The sequence below is a fragment of the Marasmius oreades genome, chromosome 11, assembly GCF_018924745.1.
Source record: "Marasmius oreades isolate 03SP1 chromosome 11, whole genome shotgun sequence".
NCBI classification, from domain to species: Eukaryota; Fungi; Basidiomycota; class Agaricomycetes; order Agaricales; family Marasmiaceae; genus Marasmius; species Marasmius oreades.
The window spans coordinates 1,015,942-1,041,249 of record NC_057333.1 but is presented as its reverse complement, the minus strand read 5'-3'; the positions used below and the strand labels follow the sequence as shown (position 1 = coordinate 1,041,249).

The window sequence follows — 25,308 nt, the reverse complement described above, 5'->3', positions numbered from 1 at the left end:
GTTTCGATTAGCTTTGAAATAAGTGTTTTACTTTGATGTTGACGCGGAGGCGCTCACCATTACCACACACGGACTCTCTTTAGCAATTCGCCAGTTTAGATTTATGTCTTTGTTTCGGTGCTCAGAAGGGTGGCAAGTGAGATACACTTCTGGATTCAGGGTGTACGACAAACTGGAAGATACTCCGGTGGCGAAACACTTCATGAACCAATCGAGTACCGTCTGAGTATTGAAATTGAAACTTGAGTCAAATCTCGTTGTGCGGTGTCTAGTGAATCTGTGGCGGATCACAAGTACCAAGTACCAACACCTCCGTTCCACCACAGATTGCGCAGAACTGAAGATGTGGCGGTCGCGGCGAGAAGACTTGGATAGTTCAGCCGATCTATCTGGTAAGACACACCGACTCAAGCGTGTTCTAGGCGAAATGTAACAGAAACGCTTTGATTCGCTATATCACATTCCTACCCGATTTCAAGTACATTGTCCTCGAAAGAAAACCTCACTTCTGAAGTGGAGGACTCTGCTTGAGAACATGCTGCATACTGGAAGGTCCGTAACGTTCACCAGGAACTTGGCACTCCTCAGAATACTTGCGGATGAGGGCGATCTCTTCCGGAGTGAGCTTGATCGCCGCTGCACCCATGTTCTCCTTCAGATACTGTTTTAAGGTGAGAGAAGCTCAATGTCACAGAAGGGCTTATAACCTACTTTAACTTTTTTCGTGCCAGGAATAACCACGAAGTCATCGCCTTGCGCAAGGATCCAGGCCAAGGTTACCTGACCTGGGGTTGCATTATATTTAGTACCAATTTCACGGATGCGGTCCACAAGTTCAAGAATCTTTGGGAAATTTTCGGCCTGGAACCTATGTACCGGTTGATGCGTGAGTCTTGCAGGCTTCCATGAGAGGTAGACTTACTTAGGTACAGAACGTCTGAAATCGTCTGGTTCGAAATCGTCAGGCGATGTCTAAGATGCGGAGCCGTCAGTTGAATGTTGAATTCACGATAAATCGGTGTGCCGACGTACATATTGGCCTGTAATCAAACCTCGAGCTAAGGGTGAGTAGGCAACCACAGTGACGCCCAATTCCCTGGCTGTTTTGAGTAGACCGAGTTCTTCACCTTCGATATCGAGGAACAAAGGTGAATATTCCATTTGGATAGCAGAAATAGGATGAACAGCGTGAGCCCTGCACAAGTCCGCAGCCGTGCATTCCGAGAGGCCAAGATACTTGACTTTCCCTTCTCTAAAGATTCAAGAGGGTAAGGATGCTCAAATATCGTAGGGATGATGAGTGGACGCACTTGACAAGCTCAGCCATGGCGCCCACTGTCAACTCGATTGGTACTTTGGGGTCGATTCTATCAAGGGAACGAATCAGTTATAGGTTTATATATGCGAGTTATGCCATATTCCACCTGTGAGCGTAGTAAAGGTCGACGTGATCGACCCCGAATCGCTCGAGCGTTTTTGCACACTGTTCTTTCACATATTCGGGCTCACCGCGAACGCCATTGGGAGTGTTTCCAAATTTTGAGGTGAGGAAGATTTCATTCCGTTTGCCTGTGCGTTTGAACCTGGAGATGTGAATCTTGACTCTGGTGTCGATCCTTTTCACCAAAGAAGACTCACCATTTTCCAATGAGTACCTCAGAGTCACCGTAGACATTGGCAGAGTCCCAATGATTAGATCCAGCAGCGAAAGCAGCGTCTAGAACCTGTTTAAACACGACCTTCAGAATCTGCACACTCGAGCCAGTAGTATATCTATTGAACGTGTACCTCGAATCGCTCCTCGTCGGTCCCAACTTTTCCATAATATTTACTGATGCCCATAGCACCGAAGCCGATGGGGTTTACCAAGGCATTTCCTATCTTTCGCGGTGGCAAGGACATGGTGGGTGGCTGAAATGAGTTTTCCACATCTCATCAAACGTCATTTTATTGACACGGCTCGACGGCAACAAAAATCCCGAGTGGCGCCTAGTGGCGCGAGGCTCGTGCTCGCTTTTTCCCATAGTCCTGTGACTTTACAACCACTTTCATCTGGCACTTCGCATAGAATGACTCTGACGAGATCAAAAAGTTTCCTTGAATAGAACCACTAGTGGGTACTTGTATAGTTCTCAAAGCTCAAACTCTTTCACATTTCGTGGTCGACGGCTGTCCCATGACGCGACACCCAAAAAGCGAACACCTAGCATTCTTACACCGCAAATAGGTACCGGTATGCATCATACCGTCAGTTACCGAGGTCGCTCTCAAATGTCATTTGACTTAACAGTTAGATGACTCCGGGATAAAGTTACGCAGGGTGGGGTGAGGGTCTTTGATCTCTCATAACCTGTGTAGAAGCCTTCTCGCACGCTGTTATAATTCATATCGTATAAGAGCTCTCTTCTCTTCTCTTCTCTTCTCTTCTCTTCCCTCTTACTCCACCAGTCCTCTCCGAAAGACGATGACAGTCCAAAGTGAGCATGAACGCGAAATGACACGTAGAGTGCTCTGGAAACTCGACATTCATGTCCTTCCTCCTCTGGCGTTGGTATGCTACTCGAGTCCCTATCGCTATGAGACAGCCTCAAAGATTTTTATCAGCTCTGGTTAGCGAATTTCATTGATAGAAGCAACATTGGCAATGCAAGGTCAGTTCAAGTTGCAGTTGCTGCAATCTCGTTCTTACGCTGTTACACGACCCAGGATCGCTGGCTTGGAAAGGGATACTGGGATGGTAGGCAACCAATTCAACTCCATCCTTGCCGGTACGTTTGCTTTTACAGATCAAGCTCACGTACTAATATGTAATTTGTTATAGTGTTCTATGCTTCGTGAGTCTGAAGTGTTCGAAGTTCGATAACTGTATTGACATCCCTCGAATGAACAGATATCTTCTTATCGAACTACCTTCAAACTGGGTGCTGAAACGTATGGGAGCTAATGTACGTCGATCATAAACTTGGTTCCTATGTCCGCTCTTACCGTGGCTTCGGCATTGCATAGCGTTGGCTTCCCCTTATCGTGTGGTGAGCATCTCGCAATACATCTGAGCTGCGATCTGAACATCGTCCAGTGCTTGGGGACTTGTTACCACTTTATCAGGCCTCGTGCACAACTTTGGGGGAATTCTAAGCATTCGAATTTTTCTTGGATTTTGCGAAGGCGGGCTCCTGCCCGGAATGGTAATCAGTGGCCCTCCTTACCGGGGTGATGTATTTTGTGTTAACGCTCCTTTAGGTCTTATATCTGAGTACGCTGTACAAGCGGCATGAATTCCAATTACGGTACGAAGCGTTCCCTGAACAGAGAAGGCGAAGGCCTCAATTAACCGTGTCCTAGAGTCGGCATATTTTATGCTTCCGGTGCGTGGGCTTACCTTCACTTTTCCGGAATAAGCTCATTCCCTTCAATAGCGTCGTTGTCCGGTGCCTTCGGAGGCAAGTGAAAATCTTAATCGCTCAGACGCCTCCCTGTCACTGAGTCTCCGAATTCTAGGTCTTTTGGCGACAGCTATCCTCAAAATGGACGGGATAGGAGGGCTGGCCGGGTGGCGATGGATCTTTATCCTGGAGGGCATTGTCACTGTGCTCTTTGGAATTGGTGCAGCGATATATATGCCAGCGAGCCTCGCGGCCGCAAAGTTTCTGACAGAGGAAGAGAGAGAATTCGCAAGTGCGTAGTTTTCTTCAATAAGTATTCCCACACCTTAATGGTCACACATAACCTTTACAGTTAACAGATTCCGAGCAGATCACTCCTCAACCACGGCCACCAGTGTGGGAAAGGAAATTAGGTCCCCATCATTGTCTATCGAGAAACATGATGAAGAACATGAACATGCCGAAGAGAGGCACCAGGAACGTGCTTCTGGTGCCGTAAATCAGGAAGAAGAAGTCTTTGAATGGAGAGAAGTGAGAAGAGGTTCGTTCCTTTATCATGTCATGAGAAACGGAAGCTCACCTTCCCGCAGGCTTGACCGATATTCAGACGTGGGTGACAGGAATGGCTTACTTCGGACTGGTTGTGAGCTTGTATTCGTATTCGTTATTCTTGTTAGTAGCCTTCTTTCCCTGAGTAATCCTTTCTCATTTAGACCTCTCCCTCTAGGCCAACCATCGTCTCAGGACTGGGTTATTCTGGAGCTCAGGCTCAACTTCACACCGGTCCGTTATTAACAACCATCTCACCTGACAATGTCATTGACATTTCGTCACACAGTACCGCCGTATGTTCCCGCAGCGGTCCTGACTGTGGTGGTGGCTTTCTTGAGCGATCGACTCAAGTGGCGTGGTCCTTTCATTCTGATATGTTTACCGGTGGCCATTGCAGGTACGTCCTCCCGCTAACGAATTCTGCTGAAGCCAAACTTCATGCCGTACTTTTCGGACGTAGGGTACATACTCATCATTGTTGCCGAGACCAACGAAGTTCGTTATGTTGCGGTTTTTCTTATGGCTGCAGGGGTGTACGTACGCAATATTGGACCCGCCCGTCATTTTCTGATTTCCTTTACAGTTATCCCTCCGGTCCAAGTATATTATCCATTCTTCCCAACAACAGTAGCGGCCATTACAAGAAAGCAACGACAACAGCTTTACAACTCGCTGTTGCGAACTGTGGGTACGTATTGCCTCAGCTCGATCGATCGGTTCGCAAGGCCCTTACTTTGACTTCGTTTCTATTCCTTCTCGACCAAAAGAGGCTTCGTTGCTACGTTTGCCTATACTCGAGGTATGAGTGCGGTTTCGTGTCACCGATAGAAATTAAGGGGACGTTGTTCTATCCACAGACCAGGCCCCTAGATATATTAAAGGCCACAGCATCGCTTTAGGTTTCCTGACTCTTGCCTGGCTATTGATTCTCATCAACGTGTAAGCACCCTTTTATTTCTATGTTCTACGCTTTCCAATGCCAAAGTTGATTGTTTGCCATAGACTTTACTGCACATGGGAAAACAAAGCACGAGCGGAAGGTCGCAGGCAACAGAATCTGGTCAAATACCAGGAGTTATGGGATTCTGGGAAGACTCGTGCACCGATAGGTTCGCTGATCTGCTAAACTACGCTATACGTCGTGCGATACTCATTTTCGAACTCTCAGGTGACCGTCACCCGGACTTCCGCTTCACCCTGTAGGACTTAGCTGAAGAACTAAACTAAAGAACCGTGAATGTGACTAACGAATAGACATCTTCAATCGTACTTTTATGCAGGACGCTGTAAAGATCCGAACCAGTGAGATGTTTGAAAATAAGTGTTTCACTTTGATTTATGGGCAAGTAGTCAGAAGAAACTCGAATATTGATGCACTAGCAACTTCTTTGTATTATGTGGGTGTTAAAACTGACGCAGAGGCGCTCACTGTCACCGCACACAAGTTCTCGACTCCGTAGCAATTCCTGTCTCTATTTTAGTGCAAGTGAGATGCACTTCCGTTCAAGGTGTACGAGAAGCGCTAGCTGAAAGTTACCTCCATTAGTGGAGTGCGTCTTCATGGACCAACTAAGTAATATCGTACTCACTGGCAGGAAACTTGAGTCACACCCATTCAGTGCGGTCTCCAACGATTAGTTTCGTTGTGCAGTGTCTAATGAATCAGGCTGATTCATCGCGGCTGATTCCGAGAAGCGACAGTTTATTCCACCATCATAGATTGCGGTAGAATTCAATATGTGGCGGTCGGGCGAGAAAAACTCGAAGACTTTGGATAGTCCAGGGCCCATCTAGTAGGATACACCGACTCAAAATCGCTCAGGCATGCAACAAGACACTCACTTACACATAATGTAACAGAAATAGATCCAGGGGCTCAGCCCCTAACTTGGTGTCACTCCAAGTCCAGTCCACCATGTTCGACTCGTTTTCAACGTCAACCAGTTGAATTTTGCCTACCTTCACAGGCCTCAGAGGAATTGGAAATTTCTCTCATTTTTATTCTGGATAGCAATCTACCTTTTCATTCTCTTGACACAAATCAACTATCAAATGCCTTCACACAGTCGACCATCCTGGCATATTACTGTTCAACATAGCCAATCGTAATCGACGATATCTCAAGTTAGTTTGTATCGGCAAAGTCTTTGCTTGCGCAAAGCATTATATTCCGGTATCAATCAAGGCTCGTAGACTAAATGATGGTACAAAACGAATGAGACAAAATCGTGATCGTGTCCGTGAGGATAAACAAGATGTATTCGAGTGTTAAGATATCATGTTTGGAGTGGATCTAACAAACTGAAGTGGAGTCAAGCATAGCAAGACTTGGGAACAGCATGGCCCTACGGGTGTAAGTGTTATCAGTCCGAGTTTTAACTGAAGACAGAAAGCCAACCAAACTCACATTCGTCCTGATCCCTCCTCCCCAGGGTGTTCGTCCCTGCACCTTTGCATCAACACCCAATCCCCCCTGCGCGAAGCCTTTCCAGAGAGTACAGAAGTTCTCTCCGTCAGTAAGCTGTTCATCGGCCAAGATGATAGCATCACGAGCGTCAAAGAACGACGGTTGACAAGGTTGCAACTTCATTCCGTTGATGACGAGCCTGGTTGATTGGGTGAGAAACAACTGAAGATAGAAAAACGACCAGGATACGTACTGTACAGAAAGCGTGTTTCCGTGTTTAGGTACGGGAGGCTTCTTGCCGTCATGAGGTCTATAGAAGTCGCCGTCCGGTACCTTGCCGTCCTCAGAGGGTTTGGGAGGGAAGAGCTCCTTAGAGAATCCATGTTCGGCGATGAGGCGCTGTTGAACGAGCCAGAGCATCTGTGCCCAAACTTCACCAATAGCATGAACTCCCCAGTATCCGGGTTTGTCAAGAGTTTTATACGTGGACGGGTTGATGGTTGCGTTCTATTTCGAGTGGGCAAATCAGTGTGTGACCCATATAAGCACAAATGACGACATACCAACGAGTAGGGGTAGTTCCTGATTCCGTTCTCCCTGTTCGCTGCCCAGGAACCCATGGGATAGTCACGGTACTCCTCAGTACTGCGAATGGTCGTCGCAAGGAAGTCTGGAAAGGGGAAACAACTCATGAGATGATATAAGTATCTGAGTCGCATCAACGTACCTCCCCAACCTTCACCCATACCTCCACTTTCACCCCAGCCAAGGCAGCCAGAGTTCATCGGTCCACCAGTCAAGCGTGTACTTAAGCCGTGGGACAACTCGTGAATGACGATGCCAGCCTCCAGATCACCATCTCTGTAAGGTACTGCAGTGTTCCAGAGGTACATTCTCATACGACCATTGGTGCCGTCGGGAGGTGTCATAAAGTTGGCATTGTTGTATCCAGAACCATCTTGTGCGTTGGCAATGACCGCGTCGCCTTCACGACCTCCTCTATCGAAGTTGTACTGCTGGAAATTTCCAGCGACTTCGGTGAAACCATATCTGGGAAATATATTCGAGGCAAGTTTCTGAATAAGGCTGGATGAACACACCTGTAGTAGAGGTCATGGACCATGTTGGATGTGTAGAACAATTGCGTAACAGTTGCATTGATGTAAGCCTTAGCTTCTTCCAACGCATCCTCCGTATCTGTCTTCTTAGGGTTATATTTGAAGTCGAATGCAAGGCCTTGGTTGGCTTCTGGTCGATAGTTGTTGATGTACTTATTGTCACCTCCCCAATTCTCTTGAGCGAAGACCTGAAGACGCAGGAAAAATCAGACGAAGGCGTCGAGTTGCATTTAAAAACGTACGTTGTTACCCCATGTAGTCGATGTTTTCCGAAGGAACTCCTTGCCGGGCTTGACACCCGTTATGGATGGGTCAACCCCAAAAGGCAGCGCGTGCCAGCCAATAGGGGAAGCCAAAGAATCAAAGTTCTCCTTCATCACCGTACGGCTGCCCTCGGAGGGATCATTGATACCCCAAGCAAAGACATTGTAGGTAGCAGGCGGTTGTTCTTTACGAGGGGGCAGAGGAGAGTCGGAGGCCCAGTCAACGACGGAAATTATTCGATGAGGTGCCTTTGCCGCCACTGCGACTTCATACCAGTTATCCTCCATTTCGACTTCGAACTGACGACGGGAGAGAATGAGCGAGATGGGACAAACAAATTGAAGTAGCTAACCTTCCAGACGAGATTCAAGTCAACAGATTGACCGTCCTTGCTGGGAACTTGGACGTAGGCAAGATGGGCTTTGACTGGGTTCACGCTTTCAGGAACCTCTTGAATGAACAGAGTCGAGGGTTCATCTACCGGAACGAGGTGGCTCAAGTCGCTGAGCGTCATCTTGTCCAAGTATTGTTCGTAGTTGCCAAGGATATCATTGACAGCCTTATGATTAGGAGTAGCAGCAACCATAAATTGGAGGAGAGCTGAGCGAGGGTCTGAAACGTCGGTGGCGGGCTTGATTGAAGCCAGGTCGTAAGGAAGCTCATGGTGCAGACAGTTAGAGAAATGGAGATGGGTCAAAACGCCAGCGTGTTCATCAAATGCAGCTTCGTGAGACGAGCCCATGACGACCTGGTCATTCTGGAGTTGAAGCTGCAAGAATTCAGCGTAGCTGTTCTCCAGCTGCGTTGTCAACTCCCCGCAGAACTCGCGATGGGGATGTCGCAATTCGTCGTCTTCAAGTAGTTCCGTTGACCCGACATGGAACTAGGTAAAACATTTGAAACCGAAGGTTCAGTGCCATTGGAAAAACGCCTTACCGAGCTCCCGTACGAAATGACCCTGCCGTCTCTAACGTTAATGTTCATGTTGCCATCTGCGACTTCTAGGCCGTATACCATTTGGCGTGCGTACACGTACGTTGTACCAGTAGTGCTATCGGTGTATGAATCTGAGCGTATCCTATATGAGCTTCCTGGAGCCCAAGACGAGCCCAATTTCGACTCAATGAAGAGTCGTGCGACGTCGAATGGATCAGCATCCACGTTCGGCGGTACAAAGGAGGAGGTGTCTTTCGGAACAGACCGATAGACTGCATGCGGTAGGGAAGGTCCAAAGCCTAGCGACTTGCGAAGCTTAATGCCTTCATTGCCATGATGACTATGGGCTGAAACGCTTGCGAGGCCTGCCACGAGAGACGCAATGAGCAAACGGCGCATCTTAACGATGATTGGTGGTAAGGAAGGAAAGACTAGTTATAAGCCAGGATATGGGTTGAACGTTTGCGTTAGATGGCGGTGGAGGGAGCAAGAAAGGCTTGCGCGGACAGGTCGCCCTATTTACCCAAATCCCCCGAATTGGGGCAAACCGGGGTACAGTATGTGAGCACGTGACTGGAACCGGCCCTGGCACATTAATTTCGCCATTCCGAGTCATACTTCCATAGTTAGTCTCCTCAAGGAGCCAACTGCTAGGATTTGGGATAAGGACCAACTGGTTTAGATATCGTACTCAAACGCGCTTTCCTCGTACAAGACCAACGTGAACGGAATATTAACTTATCGTCCAATAAGATTACTCGTACGGAATTGGACGCCTCCAGAAGCATTGTTTTTTTTTTTTTTTGCACTCTCACAGCATTAGTGCATTGGCAACTCGGAGTACAGGGTGAAGATCACTACATGCACTGTATGCGACCGTCTCTACATGAGTGGAGATCATCGTGTCGGTAGCGTCTGTGATTCCGGTAGATCCCGTTGAGGGTCCACGCTGTGTATTTATCTATCTATCTATTTATCTTACTTGAGCGACATTTGGGGCGAAGCTGGCGGCAATAGAGCTTCTAAATCCACTGACTTCCACCTGTTTGTGAAAGGTGTGTACGCGACGTACAATGACGGTACCCAAACCCCATACAACGGAGGACATGCGTTCGCCATGCGATAAAACTTGACTCATTTATACACGTGGAAACATCGTGTTGGTGAACTGCATGAACAACTGCAGGCAACCTATTGGCGACCTCGATTTGTGGATCTTGATATTGACATGTGCGGTTCTAAACCTTTGGATCCGGAACGAGGTTTCAGATAACCCAGGATAACCTCGAGTTGGTCAGTATCGCAAAAGAAGTGTGCTGATTCGCATCGAACGTATCTAGGATGCATTGGGAGTGGTAAGGCGGATTTCAAAAGAGAAAAGAACCTGGATTTGACGCAAGGAGGGGAATGAGTCTGTAATGAAGAAAGTAAATGGTTTCAAGGTCCGTGTATTATATTTGTATATCAAGGGTATTATACTGGAACTTACATATAGGTATGTATAACAGATATCCAAACACGTCTTGATCATGACAGTGCATAACAGCGAGGGTATCGTATGAATCAACATGAGCAGCTTGACTGAGGGTCGGACTCTGGCGTTCCAACTATCTGGACGCCGCCGGGAACACCTCCTCTTCCACCATCAGTTCTCTGGCCCTAGAACAAAGCATGGATGAGAAGAAAAGACTGAGCCATGTAAGATCACACACCTTGGACGTTCCGCCCTCCCACAGCTCGGGGGTATCTAGAATTCTCTCTACAACTCCCTGAAAGGTTTCCTTAACGTTGACATCCGTCTTAGCGGAAGCTTCGATAAAGAGCGAGTTCATCCTTGCAGCGAATGTCGAACCTTCAGCTGCCGGTACTTGACGAGAAAACTCCTGTTGTTTTTTTTTCAGTAATAAATAGATGAGGGTTTCGAAAACGATGAGTACGGACCTTGTCGACTTTGTTTCCAACAAGGATCTTCACCACAGACTCCGAAACGTACGTCCCGAGCTCACTATACCAACGAGGCAGAGCATCGAACGACTCTCGAGATGATACGTCGTAAACTGCAGGTGATTAGCTACGCAAATTAGGATCAATCATGACCTCATACCTAATATAATGCCTTGCGCGCCTCGGTAGTATGACGATGTGATAGTTCGAAATCGCTCTTGTCCAGCAGTATCCTTGAAGAGCAAAAAAAGTTGCAAGGCTCAGAAAGGTTCAATCAACGATGACTTCAAGTGGACCGACCCAGATGCTAAGTTTGACTTTCTTCCCCTTCACATCCATCTTATGCACCTATGGAGGCACGGGAGATGTAAGCGTAGCACAGAAAAAGATGAAAAGAAAACATACTCTAAAGTCTACACCAATTGTGGCACTACTTTCATCCTCAGGTAACCATTGTTCATCCGAAAATCGTAAAAGAAGACTGCTCTTGCCCACAGAGGAGTTGCCTATGAGTAGTAGTTTAACATTGATTGGAGTCGCCTGAGAAGCTGTAGGAGCCATAGAGTAGAATGAGTGCTGTATGGTTGTTCAAACTTGAGAAATCGGACTGGAATCAGGTACTGGTGGAAGTTGTACAGCAACCCCAGTTCACGCATGTGTAAATCACGTGCAGTTGGCAACTACACCACGGTCTATGATGAAGTCATTGGTTGAAAACCGCTACTTATCAAGAAGTATTTATATCTCTTGATGTGCACAAGATATCGATCTCAAATTGTACTTTTTACACCTCCAGCTTCCCGACATTCCTGAAAGGTCCGTGCGCCATTTTTGTCCTCCAACTTCGACGATCCTCTGGACTATCGAGAGACAAGCCTATCCATATCCCATCCACAAGAGGTTGTATGCATGGCCTGACGGGAACACACTCATGTTCTACTGGCTCCTCCATGACTGACAAATTCTTCACACATCTGGTCAAAGCTCGTGGCGAAAACCGTGTTGCTGACTGGTTCTTGTTCGCAGTTTCCTCCCGCTCGACCGAGTGCTCTTCCCCACTCAACAGCTGATCATAACCGCACGCTGTAACGATGCAGTTTTCTAGAACCGACTTCCTCTTCTGCAAGTAAACAGTCAAGTCCTTCGTGGCGGGCGAAATGGTGAGCGTCGTCAAACAATCGCGATCTTTATCCTGAGTCAGAAGAGCGTCGAAATAATGTGGACGTTCGCCTTCGGGATTTATTGCATAGAGCGTCAACGTGCGGAGATCGGAAGACAATGTCAACAACGCCTGCAAAGTCACATAATCTAATCTGCATCCGTAGAGGTGAACAGCTTGCAAACGGGAAACGTGATCGTGGTGGAGGACCAAGAAGTTTCGGAGAAGGTTGACTCGGGAGAATGAATCATCCTCAAGAAATTTCTTCGGGTAATAATTCATATCGGGAGTGGATGGGCAATCGACGATGTTTCTGATAGTAAGCTCTCGCAGTCTCGGCGCTTGCACCAAATAAACAATCGGCAACAAATCCTCAGTATACCCCCAAACTAAAGACCGCAACTTTGGAAACACAATCATCTCCTGCAACTGGTCGTCCGCCTCGCACGGTAAATTACTTCCCTGGTACTCCATGGCCTCAAGACTTGTCTTGCAGCGGTCAAGAATACGCCAGAGTTCCATGTAATAGGGCTGGTTATCGGAATATAGGAACCGCCAGGTTAACTCGGTGATAGTTCCAAATTGCCAATGTTCCCATTGAATTTTGTAACGGCGGTTAACCTCCGGGACCTTGAACGGGTCGTTTTCGTCAACTTTCCGAGTAACATGAAGAAGACTACCGGGTACCGAGTCGACGAGATAGTCGAATTGGGATAAACGGGGGAACGAGACGTGTTGAAGCTGCGAGAAGATCATACTGGGCAGGTAACGGTAGCTCGTGGGGTTAACAATCAACCTCTCCACCTTGAAAGCATACTTGCTAATGACCATAATCTCCTCCTCAGTGAGATACCTATCCGCATGTATATCGAAAGTTATCATTCGGTCTCCAGAGAGCTGAAGGCGATAATCGTAGAGCAAGTAAATGTCTGGGGCCCTGGATTGTCCGAGCAACAAGCAATCCCAGAGCCTTGGCACTTATAGAGCCACAGCGCGCCATGCGGCAGAGACGCGAGAAAGGCGCAGCGGAAGTCTATCCCTTTCTTCCCTACTACCAGAAGCCTGGATGCAGTGAGAGAAGATGACATGTAATACATCGAACGGAATGCTGTTTTGTGCGATTGCGACAGGAGTGACAGACATGTTGTTGAGCTGTCATGTTAGTGGTCAGTCGGAATGCATTATCAGACAAAGCTTAAAGTACATACAGACTGGAAGAGCAAAGAAGAAATAAAGGGGAGCGGTCGCAAAAGAGAAAGCGGATAAACTTTTCGAACTGGCGGTGTGATGATGCAAAATTCGTCAAGCCATAGGATTGTGCATTGTGCACACGGTGGTTACAGGGATTTGATTAATTCCGTGAACACGCGAACTCTGCGTTTCACGCTCGGCAGGGTCGGAATGTTCAGCGATATTAAAACTCCGCTGATAGTCGCTATACAGGTGAATCAACGTGTTCAAGTACCTTGCATCCTCAAATACACTGTACTTAGTCTCCTACCAACTCGAATACTATATATTGTGTACCATTCCATTATGAGAGTTTTTCAACCCCTCGGAAACAGGCTCCTGGAGGCTGGACATAGATGTTTGAGGCTCGAGACTCCTAGGGAAAGGTGCGAGACGTCCTATCGATAACGTCGGATTTACTTCGGAATAGAGTCGGAGTTTCAATCTCAATCATCGGCCGTATGTATGCCACGTACAACCGCCCATTACCCGAGGGCGCTTGCTTAGCCGACAGGCGCACCAGGGAACGCATGTTCACGGAATTAATCAAATCCCTGTAAGCGACCCACATATCGAATTACTTACAATTTACGTACAGGAATAACAAGACCCGGAAGGCCTGAAGGTATGTTAATGTTCAAGCGCCGGAAGATCAGCTGCCCGGGTATAAGCTAGGTCAAAGCTCGACGCCCATTCCGCTTTGGCTCCGAGTGTGCAGGGCAGAGGCTTCAGTGAAAGCAATGAAACTTCATGACATGCATGGCCAACACAACTTTTCCCTAAGTTGCTAGTGACTGTAACATGAATAAGGATTCAGAATAAGCGTCACAACAGTGCACAAGGACCCCTCGTCACGGCGTAAGCCATTTCTGACCAATGTCAAGAGGTGGGGAGCTGAGTCCTCTTGACATACATACCATCGCAGAACACAGGTCACACCATCACTTGAATAGCGTGTCGTCTCACCACCCACTTCAGCCACCTGCGTGCGTGGACCCATGGACGTCCTACATTCCCACCTGTAGAGCTCTATTCCGATCTGGTCAGATCCTCGAAGTCAATCCCGAGGACATCACTCCCCAAGGTGATCGAATTCCGTACCCAAGTAGACTGCTACATGTCGTTCTACACAAGCTTCAGAACAAGATGTATCCGCTCCATTTTGACGGCCTTGATGCGCTGGGGACAGATCACGACCCATCAACTCCGGGAGGATATGAGCGTTGTGTTGCATAGCGGAGAAGTGGTGCTATTCGGAAGCTTTGAAATTTGACTCCTCGTTGGCATTTTCGACAAGATAACGAAGTAGCCAACGAGGTACAGAATCGGATAGATGGGTCGTGGATGAGATGGATAGGTTCATGGTGGGGACGTTGAATGTTGAAGGGTCAGTCGGTGGTGGAAGGTATTTCAGCATTCTGCGAGGGGTAGAAATCGCTTTGCGGGTTAAAGACGACCTGATGCAAACTTGAGTTCCTACATGTAACTGTCTAATGTGGAGCGGATGAGTCGGAGAGAGGCGAGGATCTGGTTGCAGGCGTCGATGTGAACGCGAAAATATCAGCCATGCTGCAAGGAAAATGTAGAAGAAATTCCTCCAGCACTGTAGAGACATGGTCGATATATGGACTATAGTGGTTCAAGGCAAAGAGTGGCAGTTGTTTTTGGGTGGCCCTGTGTAGGGGCTTCAATTGACTGAACCGCATATTTTGATATTGGTTCTGTTGCGTGTGCACGAATCGCCCCAGGCTTACGGGTCAGTAGTAACTTTTCAAGGTTCCAATCTCCGACATCGATTTGGTGAGCCAGTTATGAGTCCATGGAGGCGGCGTACTGTAGCGGCAGTGGGTGCTTAAGTTGTTGGAGGCGAATCGTGAGAATTTCAACCTTGTTCCTTACGCACTTCCAACACATCCGCAATTGAGACCTTCATTGGCGAGGTGCGTCCGACAGCTCGTCACTATCAGTACGCCCGATGCATATCGCTTCGGTTTCACGCATTACGATGGATCGCAGAGGTTCAACTTCTCTGCATATGGTCTGAAGCATCGAACCACGGCTGGCAAACATCTCACAGCTTCTTGTCAACGGAGTACTGCCTCGGAAGTGGCGACTTGACAACAATGATTATATTTGGACATGGAGGCGACGAATGCGTCCAACTGGCCGGTTGCTTCCGAGAACTTCCCTCAACGGTTCTAAATACGGACAAGAGCAGCTTTATCAAAAGGCTGTGCGCAGTTGGCTGTTATGCTGGCATTGCGTATCAGCTAGCAGAGCTATTTGTGTAGGTGCTGATGATTGTCCAACAACCTTGTTTATACTGACAGCACTTTGCACTACGGCGACTCATGTTTAAAAGCAGCCATCTATCTACGACCTCACGTATACAAGATCCTATCCCCAAGTCAACATGCGGCCCTGCCATTCCAGCCGCACTACCAGTCGCTTTCATCCATACAGACACCCACGACACCAAATGACGACGTTAGAACACAGTGATTTTACGAGACTCACTCGCCCGACTGGTTATTGTATTCCTCACCAACCTCCCTGCCTGCGTCAGTCCATTCCCCAAGTTGACCCGGAAGACTCGTTCTTTCTGGGAACGACATCTTCCGGCGTGGAAGTATGTAAAACTCTCCTTAAGGGCAACACACGGCTCAATAATATTCTTATCTAGCCTCCAACTTCCCAGATTGAGTTACAAGACGTCGAACGCTATCACGAATATGGACCATGAGTAAACCGACTATATGGATTCCTATCTGCCGTAGCTACTGTCAGCTACATCGCAGTTAAGTTTTCGTACCGAGATCTGGTCTTTAAGAATACGGTTAAGAACGGGCGTACATTGCGTTTGTGATTATAATTAGAACTTGAAGTTGTTGGAAATCTTAATCGTGCACATTGTCCTAATTATAAGTATAATAATTTATATGGACAGCTGTCTGGACGCTTTGGTCGACTGATTACGTTAACAAACTCTGCCTTTGCCTGCGCCGCTGCCTTTCAGGTGGTACCTCTGGCGAAGATATACCCGTCGATTATCGCAGACGACTTGATCTGAAGAGACCGTGAGCCTGAAGTCGGGTTTACCGTGAGTAAGTCGCCTAACCACCTACTACACTCACCACCGCAGTCAAACAACATAACTAGAGCTTGACTAGAGCATCTTTCTCTGCCCTTATGGGTAGTTACAATTTGACGCGGTACAGCGAAGAACTTCTCGAGCGAACAAAAAGGGAACCTCCGTCGCTCACTGTTCATCTGCATGGGGACCACTTCAATCTGAACGCTAGCAAAAAGTGGTCGTACACGCACCCCGTCGCATGCATTTTTGACGATATTCGCGCTCATCGAATACCTGTAGACTTCCTTGAATTATTCGACAAAGCCAATATTCCATTCTATGACGGTGAGCTTCACCAAAGTGACCCATTTCGTCGCCGTTGACTCCGCTCGCAAGGCTGCATGATTGTGGAACTCTTAGACTATCGATCCCACAACAAGAATGAACCCGTCTTGGAGCGACCTGAACAGAAGAGGATGATTTTGCATCCGAACGGAGAAACTCTATGGGCAGATATTTGCTTATTGAATGCCACGCATGGCAAAAAGTGGACGGATAGAGATATTCTGGAAATTGAGGCACGCATATTGGTAAGGGAAATCTCGTTCAACTGAAATGGCTTCTAAAATCCGTTCAGCTTGCAACTGCACCACCTCTCTGTCTCGACCCTGATCCCCACCTTACACGTATTGCAAACCATGTCCTTCGAGTTTCTACTCCTACGGAACCTGCATTGTTGAAACGGAAGGCGGATGTTGTGGAGCCAGAGGAACGAGAGACGGAAAAGGCAAAGAGAGCAAAGATCATGCAGTTTGGAAATCCGAGGCTCAACCGTCCCTACGCGCCGTCGTAAGTGTTCTCTTACTTTCCGATATTCCTTTGTCTGACTACCTGTCACAGTTATCGAATTCTAGATGCGCTCGACCGAAAGAGCAAGGGAAACATCGTTATTGGGCCGCCTCCTGCGCCAAAACCTCAACCAACCAGATCGCCATCGCGTGGCCCATCTCAAACGCCTGCACCTCAAGCATCTGCACGGCCCTTAACGCCATCCAGTCAATCATCTGCACACCCCTCTCCCGCTCCTGTAACTACTCCAACTCCCTACAATCTACCTCATTCGCCTGCACCTCCTCCGGTCGCGACCGTTCCTACACCCCAACCTCCGCAGTCTGGCCCTGCAGACGACACCTCCAAACGTCTTCAAACCAAACCTCCTTTACCTCCCACACAAACCTTCACCATCCCTATACATTCCACTCCCTCTACGTCCGCCCTCCCAGTCGGGGCTACTACAAACGTCAATGCAATACGGACTGGTGCTCAAACACCGGTTCCTGTCCCATTTGTGATTGCTACCGGTCCACCCGCCACGCCCTACCAACACCTTATGCCAACACAACGTCCAAATCAAGCCTTTCGTAGGAGCGTCAGTCCTACTAAACCTCAACTGCGTGCCTCTCCTTCACCGGCGCCGAGTCTCAATTCACAACAGCAGGCACCAGTGCAAGCTACAGCTCAAGCACACCTATATCCAAGTGTCCAGGCCGCTACGGCAGCGGCAGCTGGTCACTCACCCCCTTCCAACGTCACCAGTTCACCCGCAAATGAGCAGTCCCCCACACAGGGAACAGAGCTTGCCAAGAGGGCAGCGACACCTGTGGGTGTCATTGGGGCAACGCTTTCTCCGGGGCAACAGCAGCGTTATTCACAGAGTCCACGCGTGATGCCTGCTGTAATGCGACAGTCTTCTCCACAGGCTCAAGTACATCCGGGTCGTAGCGCTACACCAGCAGCCTCTCAGCAGCCTCTTTCCGGCCACCAGCAATCCCCACCTTCTCAGCATCGAACAGGTCCTGTTTCGCAGCATCAAACTATGTCACAACAGAATGGATATCAAGCACAATACACTTTGCAGAGGAATAATATGGCGCAACCAACCCCAACCGCGGCTAGCTCTCAAGTACAGCAACAACAACAGTCGGGGGCGACGACTTCTGCCATCACAGGAGGTACTCCAGCCTTCATGGTTAACCCTGCCTCTTCCCAAGTGCCTGCAGCGCAACCTAATCCAGGTCAGAACCCGCCCATTCAGGCTCTTCAAGTCCAACCAGGTCAACAGTTGACCCCACAACAGCAGCAGCAGATGATGCAACTTAAGCATAATTACCGGATGAGGATGTTGCACGCGCAACATCAGCAAAGGGTAGGGACGCCAGCGAACCAAGGGATGATGAGGGGTACCCCAGTGCAGCTCCAGCAGATACAACAACAGCACCAACAGCAGCACCAACAGCAGATGCAGCAGATGCAACAACATGCCAGTCCGCGACCAACTACATCGCAATCTGTCGTCTCATCACCGATTGTTTCGGCTGCACAGAGCCAGGCTCAAAGTCAAAGGACTGTAACGCCAGCCCCCGGTACGATTCCTAATACTAGTGCTATGGGCCCTGGAAGTGTCCGCAGGGGTAGTCCAATGTTGGTTAACAATCAACGAATGACAGCCGCATCCCCTATGCCTGTCAATGCACAACCTATGAATCCGAACGTTAATCCCAATCCAGGGGTAAATTCTCCCAGAATGAATCCACAGCAGGCGGGTGGTGGTCATCCAAACCCGGTTACCGTTCCTGGAGGCATCAACTTTAATCCTGCCAACTTCGCTCATTATCAAGCCCAATTAGTGGCACAGATGAGACAGCAGGCCACGGCTACGCCAGCGCCAGGAGCTGGGCTCAAGTCTGACGGACAGAATCCTGGGACACCTCAGCGACCTCAGCAGCCACAACAGAATCAACCACCTGTTGGAATGCCGCAGCAGTCATCTCAGAATCCTAATCAGAATCAGACACAGACTCCGGGAATGCAGCAACAGCAGCATGCTTACCCTATGTTCTACGCTACTGCTGGACAGCCGATGGGCCAAGGTTACTGGCCCGGAGTGGTGTCTCAACATGGAGGTGTGAATCCTGCTATACAAAATATGGGGCAAAATGGACAGGCTACTCCGCAACAACAGATGCAGTTTTATCAATACATGATGGGGAGAGGAAGAGGGTTCCAACACCAACAACAAGGACGGGGAGGTGGTCCCGGGAATATACCTGGACGATAGTATATTTTTTTTTCTTGCTTTGCGTTGTCAGTCATATCTTAGTTTCCTAGTATTGTAAAGTTACCTGTACTCTACTTGTAATCCAACATCTGTATAGTACGTTTTGGTATGACAAAAAATCAATTCCTACTCGTCAGAGTCCATCTCATGATCCGTGTAAACAAAATCTTCTTCGTCATTGTCGTACTCCTGATCGAGTTCTTCGTTCTCGACATCGGCATCTTCGTCAGGTACGCTAACATCGCTAGGAAGCCCCACGGTCTCCTTCATCCCCAATTTCCACCCGTTCGGGACCTTTCTACTGACAAAGTCATCTACAAACATTTGAAGTTCCTCGTCGAAGCCTTGCCACTGTATATACTTGTCCCTAAACTCCGTCTCCATCACCCAACTGCGGTAATCCTCCTGTTCTATGACTGCGACGATCGTCAACTGTTTCAAACAGCTTACTCCATTCTCGGGAGGTAGCACTGCACCACTGATCTCATCAACAACTTGTAATCGTTGTTCGACTACTTCCACAAGTCCATCCATATCTGCGAACGGATCTATCCACACCGACATATCAACAAGGGAAGGTAGAGGTAAACGCGTGATATCCCCTACGCGTCTACTGGTACTGAGGTATTGAAGCAACGGAAGCATCACAGGCACCTTTGGATCGTCGGAGTCCTCAGTGAACCAATGTTCTTGTTCCGCCCAGTTAGCATTGGAGATATGGAGTTCCGAGAGGTGGGTCTCTATACTTTCAATCTCGAGGCATTCGGTGATATCCTCGATACGTGGAGGTGGATCCAGCGTCAATTTGGCAAGATTACACCGAGATCGTTTCAAAAAATTGACAATTGAGGTGGCTTCCCAATCGCTCAGAAGAGGACTGGCATTGATTTGGAATTCCAGAAGGGCGGGAAGGGTGATATGGTCGAACGTATTTGGGACCACAGACGTACCATTTTCATTAAGAGAGATACCCACTCTCAACACCTGGAGACGATTATGCACGATAGCGGAGGTTCCAGGTGTAATCGCAGGAGGGGGGTTGTTGGCAAAGGTTAGGCTCAATGTGGTGAGTTGAGGTGCTTCCTGGAACAGTTTCTGTAAATCATCTCGCCAAAGGGGGAAACCTAAAAATGTGCTCTCGAACTCAAGGGATGTGAGGTGGATTAATGGTGCGGTCCTGAGGAAACTCTGAACTCGGTTCTCGTTCCAGATCACAGTGTTCAGATTCTGTAGACTGGGAAGGAGAGAGTGTGTCCATTCGAGCATCGGGCCTGGTGGACGCCCGGACTGGAGGGTGAGATGCCGGAGATTGAGAGGTTGAAGCATAGGCAAGGATGTGAATAAAATCTGGCCGTCTGAGTGAGGCAAAAACACATCGCTCAGGGCTAAACTCTGCAGGCGTGGGATCAAGGGGTGATATAGGCATAAAAAATCGTTGAGAAAATGGCTAATCCGTAATCGATCTTGGGTGGATGCGATTGTCCGTATAACGTTCAGCGACAGCTCGAGAGGTCCAGTCGTACCCAGCCTCGACAGCCACACATCCGAGATGCGTTGCACGAGATTCGAGGGGGGAGGTTTAGTGATGAAGAATGATAGCTTAGCCCATAGTGATGGGGTATTAATCACGATTCGACGCCAACGGGAACATACGCGAGTCAGAAGCATTGGTGCTTCCTTGCGGCGCATTTCCCAAGATCCTCCCTCTACACATAAGCCAAAGATGATCGTCAATATCTCGGTGGCCACATCGTTGATACTTGCTGGTGCGGATTGAGGCGATATGTGAATAGGATGGAGAATACGAGACAGTTTCATGGGCTCTGAATCCGCCAATACCTAGCAAGTGCCAAGTAGTTAGCCCGTTATTGAAACCAAACGAGTCGCATACCGCTCTCTTGTGGGTGTTTGCGATCTCGATAGACTTTTGGAATCCAGAAGATGGAAAGAAGCGAGAAGCTAAAAAAAATATGAACAATTGCGTGAGCGTCTCGTGTAAATTGGAAGGGTGTGGGAAAAGTTGAGAGGGCGAAACTAAGTATCAACGTCACCGACAACTGAGTAAGACCGCGTTCTGATACGATATACAACCTACAGAACTTCATTGGGCCAACATGCCCAATAAAATCATTCCCTTTGTTCACCTGGATCGACTGGAGGTACTATCAGTGAAAGTCTGTAGGCAGCACCAGCAACGGAGGCAGGTATTCTATAACGCTGCAATGCCTTAATTCTGCTGATAAGAAACCAAGTTAACACGTTAAAGGAGGTCAACACGTACCGGCGCCACTTCCGAGGTTCCAACAAGTTGTTACTGCCTCGAGAAACTAGAAGGTCGGTGGAGAGCGCGTTGAACGCGTGTAACACTACTTGAGGTCGGTTTCACCCAGTAAATCAAGCACAGTTTTGCAGGTGATGGACTCTCGATAGTGGAAGTCACTTGCAGAGGATGCGCCGGCTGTAATAGGACCGAAAAATCGGTAATTGAAATTATTGTTTGTCCAACCTGAACGAGTTTAAAGTCCGCGCCATGCAGCGCCATGTTCTCCAATCATTCTCCCACAATCCCATCCACTCTGCACTTCTTTGATGATACTGGGAAATATTGTAAAGAGATAAACTCCTGGAGTGGCTCAAAACCTGCAGCTAGACGCTATATATCCACGGATGGCCAGCGTACGAATGGCTTGACGTTGCTCCTGACTCATCGCACGGGAGCCTGTCATTGAAAGGATATTCGTTCGCCAGAATAAGTAAGGGAAAGAACTATCAGGTACGGCTTGGTCATTCGACTGGCAGAACCATGGGGACTCAGCGGTAGCGAATGAGGAGATATTGAAGAAGTCTAGACCACACGGAATCAGTGAGCACGCCTTCGTTTCATCCTTGGGCATTTTGTGCATTCTTGCTGTCTATCTGCAACTGACCAGGAGGTGTTAATTGACATGTCGAGCAAAGGCTGCATTTCTTTCTGCGACGTAACCCCTTTCAGCGCGACGTGGTCTAGTGACACAAATTGCCACCAACGTGTCCACGAATTCACTGATAATTCCGCAAATCCAAACTGTGTATGAATTGGCCAATGCGATTAGAAGCTTTGTTGCCTCTCCGAGGATGAACCGCCATAACTATAACTGATCGCTATCGGATGGCACTCAGCTGGCGCAGGTACAATGTAAGTCCTATATCAGCTATACTTTTTCGAACATCTCAAAGCATCTATTCACCGGACCTCAAGTACACTTGAAAACCCCACCGTTGCAGTATTTACCTTGACCTCGTTGAAGCGACTATGACAACACAGGAACACTTTGGGGTTAGTTCTCTTGTTGTCCGAATGACGTGATTTTGAACCCCTTACCATAACATCTAGCCACAATCGAGGGCCGCTTACGAACGGATGATCAAACGTTTCCCGTGCAACGGCTGGGGTCCTCGTATCGCAAGGTTGATGGCAGACTACGCGTGAAATTTAAGTCCCAGCTACTAAAGAGGTCGTAGTCACCCTCAAATGCCCGTAAGAACAAGAAGTTGTCCTTTACTCGGCTGCAGACGGCCACTTCCAGGCTATGGATGAATTGAAACGGATTTGTAGAACAGTTTCCGTTCATGCAATTTGGGGGGGAAACGAACATGTGTGGGTGTTTTCGTCCTATCATTCGTCAGCTTGCCGTGAACTCAGTGGTGAAGATTTACGGAATGCGATGGGTGACACGTCTCAAGGACGAATCCTTGCTTCGGTGACGGTGGTGACTGCGGACATATGGTGCGTGAGCGCGTGGAGCAGTACGTCTTGAAATTATCGTACCCAAGTTACTTAGAATTGTACAAGAGAACCCGGACAGTCCAGCTGACGATTGTGAAGATTATCGAAAGAATCAGTTTAACGGTGGAAGGAAAACTGTAGTGCGTCGATGCTGCTTCTGTACTAAGTTCCAACTACAATAATATATGTATACAATAAAATTCGTAGCGTGGGAGTGAAACGGCGCCTCAGTACCAGCCCTCAGAGTGGGAAAAGATGGCACTGAACGTCCTGCCCAATTAGTAGGTAATTGTATATGGTACAAGACGTCACTACATCAGCAGTAAGTAATTTTACAAAACTGAAAATCGTCAAGGGTTAGTGCCGATTCTAACAGTTCGTGTCCAAGCATCACGATCACTCCCCAAGCCCAATCAAGCTCATTCCGACGACCCCCGAGAACAAGCTCACTAACGCTATCACCTTCCTTCCCCATGTACCAATACTCTCCTCAGTCGGATGGCTTTCTTCGTTTCCTCCCTCTCCCTCACCATCGTGCTGAACAAACTCTGCGCCATGTGAATGTCCGTGTCCTCCGCCGCCCCCGATCGCAAAAACGAAATCACCAGCAAGCATCTCGACTGTTCCAGCATAGATTAACATACCAGCCGACATGGCCGACATCAACCCTTGCGTCAACAGCATCTTCGCTTGTTCAGAGTGCTTCCCCACTGAAAACACCAGGATTCCCAAACAGATCCCAGCAGGGGTCGTCACAGCGAAGAGAAAGGAGAGAAGTGGTCTAAGCCATCCGATCTTACGTATCCGGGAGCTGGTGTCGTCACTTGGCTTGCAACAGTGGAGGGGTAAAGTGGGGGTAGTACCAGGAGAAGGCAGTCGTGGTGGTGGGATGGCGGCAATTCGGATGCCAAGACTTAGTCCTTCGAAGAGTTGGTGGAATATGATGGCAGTAGTGAGAGTGGCTAGTAGGGTATCGTTATTCCGTCAGATCGATGCAGAGCAACCGACTAGTGACTCACTGAATTCCGAGCCAGAAGCAATGGCGAGAGTAAGACCTATCACGAGGGAGTGTATCATAATACCCAGTTGCAGAACCTGCGAGTAAAAAATGAGTGGGTCTGAGATGAGACCAGGACTGATATCGGTTCACCAAGATCCCAACGATTTGCCGTTTTCTACTTAATTCCGGGGGGTCTTGCTTATTCTCATCCTCTTGTGCTTCCTGCTCTCCGTGACTGGTCTGAGGAAGTACATCAACGTGTCTTGGGTTTCTCAAAGACGCTCCGTGACTAGCCGGGCAAACACATACGCCTACACAGGCGCCCCCCTTCTTTCCTCCCCCAACTAGGTGATATTCACCGTTGTTGATGTGATGGTTGACATCGTTCAGTATGTAGAAGAATTCAGAGCTTCTGCAGTGTCGTGGGCTGTTGGTTACGATTGGGGTCAGGTAGTGTGAGTTTTGGCGTCGAAACACGTCATGTATGGGATTATGTTCATGGTTGTGTCTCGATAATGTCGACGAGGGAGCGCGGTCATGTCTTGACAATGATGACTGGAGAAGGGGTGTGGCTTCATCCAAAGATTCAATTCTTTCGGGCGTGTCTGCAATGACTGTCGGTTCGTCATCGTCTTCTTGGTCATCGTGGCGATGTAAATGGTCGACAAGGGACGTTGAGAGGTCTGAAGAGATAAGCAATGAGTGTGGGTCAGGTAAATTTCTTGCAGGGAAACACCGACATTCCACAAGAAATATGAGTAAGAGAGCGCCCAAGCTGAGTAGCAGTAGCGATTAGAATGACTGAAACGTGGATGTAGTGGATGGACGTACATGATCAACCCAACTTGATCTGATAGACCAGGATACCGAGACTTGACCAGCGGATCTGACAAGGCCTCAAAAGAGTCCTTCAAAAGGTGAACAAAGGCTGTAGAGAGAATGACGCCTAGGTTTCCACCGTTCATTTGTATCAGTAAACACCGCCCTAGTAAGTTACATCGTAGACAACGCACCTGTTCCAAAATGTTTCCCAATAAAAAACACAATTTTTGGTATTGATAGGAGCTTTGTTCCTTGGGATACTGCCGGGAACGAGACCGCTGGATAGCAGATTGAGACAGAGATAAGTTATCCCAAAAATGAGTAGCGTACCGAACAGAGATATGGCAAATATGACGCCCATCGTCCCCAGTCTTTCATGCATATCTTCCCTCGGTGACTCCATCATGGAAGAGAACGACGAGAAATGTGGATCTTGGAAGTAAAGAGTCGCCGTTATATGTAGGCTCAGTGGTCGGCGGAGAACTGTCACCCAAATTGAAAATGCTGTAAGTGGGTACCACTTCGGTGTCCGCTTC

At 48.3% G+C, this 25,308-nt stretch overlaps 9 protein-coding genes across 10 annotated transcripts; 3 read left to right on the top strand and 6 right to left on the bottom strand.

Moving 5' to 3' along the window:
* Positions 1 to 271: 271 nt before the first annotated feature.
* Positions 272 to 1,918, bottom strand: STR7_1 (Aldo-keto reductase str7). Its single transcript, XM_043160136.1, has 8 exons — positions 1,789 to 1,918; positions 1,639 to 1,724; positions 1,425 to 1,583; positions 1,311 to 1,367; positions 1,033 to 1,252; positions 923 to 972; positions 712 to 868; positions 272 to 661 (listed from the first exon to the last, which is right to left on the bottom strand). The coding sequence occupies exons 1-8, from the start codon at positions 1,900 to 1,902 to the stop codon at positions 503 to 505; spliced, it is 1,002 nt and encodes a 333-aa protein (XP_043002092.1). The 5' UTR covers positions 1,903 to 1,918; the 3' UTR covers positions 272 to 502.
* A 124-nt stretch (positions 1,919 to 2,042) lies between these two features.
* Positions 2,043 to 5,217, top strand: E1B28_003169 (uncharacterized protein). Its single transcript, XM_043160135.1, has 22 exons — positions 2,043 to 2,233; positions 2,291 to 2,551; positions 2,605 to 2,651; positions 2,707 to 2,768; positions 2,822 to 2,834; positions 2,891 to 2,945; positions 3,007 to 3,029; positions 3,077 to 3,185; positions 3,241 to 3,287; positions 3,343 to 3,365; positions 3,417 to 3,440; positions 3,499 to 3,675; positions 3,736 to 3,924; positions 3,974 to 4,055; positions 4,111 to 4,166; positions 4,222 to 4,332; positions 4,396 to 4,468; positions 4,519 to 4,623; positions 4,703 to 4,734; positions 4,793 to 4,874; positions 4,938 to 5,044; positions 5,104 to 5,217. Exons 2-22 carry the CDS (start codon positions 2,465 to 2,467, stop codon positions 5,136 to 5,138), a joined length of 1,539 nt encoding a protein of 512 aa, XP_043002091.1. The 5' UTR covers positions 2,043 to 2,233; positions 2,291 to 2,464; the 3' UTR covers positions 5,139 to 5,217.
* Positions 5,218 to 6,068: 851 nt separating this feature from the next.
* E1B28_003168 (uncharacterized protein) lies at positions 6,069 to 9,154 on the bottom strand. Its single transcript, XM_043160134.1, has 9 exons — positions 8,661 to 9,154; positions 8,077 to 8,607; positions 7,703 to 8,023; positions 7,443 to 7,648; positions 7,070 to 7,392; positions 6,906 to 7,012; positions 6,596 to 6,849; positions 6,343 to 6,541; positions 6,069 to 6,280 (listed from the first exon to the last, which is right to left on the bottom strand). The coding sequence occupies exons 1-9, from the start codon at positions 9,057 to 9,059 to the stop codon at positions 6,248 to 6,250; spliced, it is 2,373 nt and encodes a 790-aa protein (XP_043002090.1). The 5' UTR covers positions 9,060 to 9,154; the 3' UTR covers positions 6,069 to 6,247.
* A 715-nt stretch (positions 9,155 to 9,869) lies between these two features.
* E1B28_003167 (uncharacterized protein) lies at positions 9,870 to 11,256 on the bottom strand. The gene is made up of 6 exons (XM_043160133.1): positions 11,010 to 11,256; positions 10,905 to 10,952; positions 10,765 to 10,837; positions 10,602 to 10,717; positions 10,373 to 10,543; positions 9,870 to 10,319 (listed from the first exon to the last, which is right to left on the bottom strand). Exons 1-6 carry the CDS (start codon positions 11,163 to 11,165, stop codon positions 10,224 to 10,226), a joined length of 660 nt encoding a protein of 219 aa, XP_043002089.1. The 5' UTR covers positions 11,166 to 11,256; the 3' UTR covers positions 9,870 to 10,223.
* A 12-nt stretch (positions 11,257 to 11,268) lies between these two features.
* On the bottom strand, positions 11,269 to 13,104 carry E1B28_003166 (uncharacterized protein). Its single transcript, XM_043160132.1, has 2 exons — positions 12,972 to 13,104; positions 11,269 to 12,915 (listed from the first exon to the last, which is right to left on the bottom strand). The coding sequence occupies exon 2, from the start codon at positions 12,643 to 12,645 to the stop codon at positions 11,389 to 11,391; it is 1,257 nt and encodes a 418-aa protein (XP_043002088.1). The 5' UTR covers positions 12,646 to 12,915; positions 12,972 to 13,104; the 3' UTR covers positions 11,269 to 11,388.
* A 765-nt stretch (positions 13,105 to 13,869) lies between these two features.
* Positions 13,870 to 14,229, top strand: E1B28_003165 (uncharacterized protein; the record flags this gene model as incomplete). Its single annotated transcript, XM_043160131.1, has 1 exon — positions 13,870 to 14,229. One exon carries the CDS (start codon positions 13,870 to 13,872, stop codon positions 14,227 to 14,229), a length of 360 nt encoding a protein of 119 aa, XP_043002087.1.
* Positions 14,230 to 16,182: 1,953 nt separating this feature from the next.
* On the top strand, positions 16,183 to 19,184 carry E1B28_003164 (uncharacterized protein; the record flags this gene model as incomplete). Its single annotated transcript, XM_043160130.1, has 4 exons — positions 16,183 to 16,411; positions 16,463 to 16,656; positions 16,704 to 16,915; positions 16,967 to 19,184. 4 exons carry the CDS (start codon positions 16,183 to 16,185, stop codon positions 19,182 to 19,184), a joined length of 2,853 nt encoding a protein of 950 aa, XP_043002086.1.
* Positions 19,185 to 19,310: 126 nt separating this feature from the next.
* Positions 19,311 to 21,634, bottom strand: E1B28_003163 (uncharacterized protein; the record flags this gene model as incomplete). Of its 2 annotated transcripts, XM_043160129.1 has the most annotated exons (4): positions 21,466 to 21,634; positions 21,280 to 21,410; positions 21,076 to 21,218; positions 19,311 to 21,023 (listed from the first exon to the last, which is right to left on the bottom strand). In XM_043160129.1, the coding sequence occupies exons 2-4, from the start codon at positions 21,287 to 21,289 to the stop codon at positions 19,311 to 19,313; spliced, it is 1,866 nt and encodes a 621-aa protein (XP_043002085.1). In that variant the 5' UTR covers positions 21,290 to 21,410; positions 21,466 to 21,634. The 2 variants fall into 2 exon arrangements, with proteins under 2 accessions (XP_043002085.1, XP_043002084.1); XM_043160128.1 differs by having other exon boundaries at positions 21,076 to 21,410.
* A 1,522-nt stretch (positions 21,635 to 23,156) lies between these two features.
* On the bottom strand, positions 23,157 to 25,258 carry E1B28_003162 (uncharacterized protein). Its single transcript, XM_043160127.1, has 7 exons — positions 25,103 to 25,258; positions 24,964 to 25,050; positions 24,782 to 24,896; positions 24,691 to 24,725; positions 24,101 to 24,633; positions 23,970 to 24,045; positions 23,157 to 23,912 (listed from the first exon to the last, which is right to left on the bottom strand). Exons 1-7 carry the CDS (start codon positions 25,176 to 25,178, stop codon positions 23,347 to 23,349), a joined length of 1,488 nt encoding a protein of 495 aa, XP_043002083.1. The 5' UTR covers positions 25,179 to 25,258; the 3' UTR covers positions 23,157 to 23,346.
* Between the last annotated feature and the right edge of the window lie 50 nt (positions 25,259 to 25,308).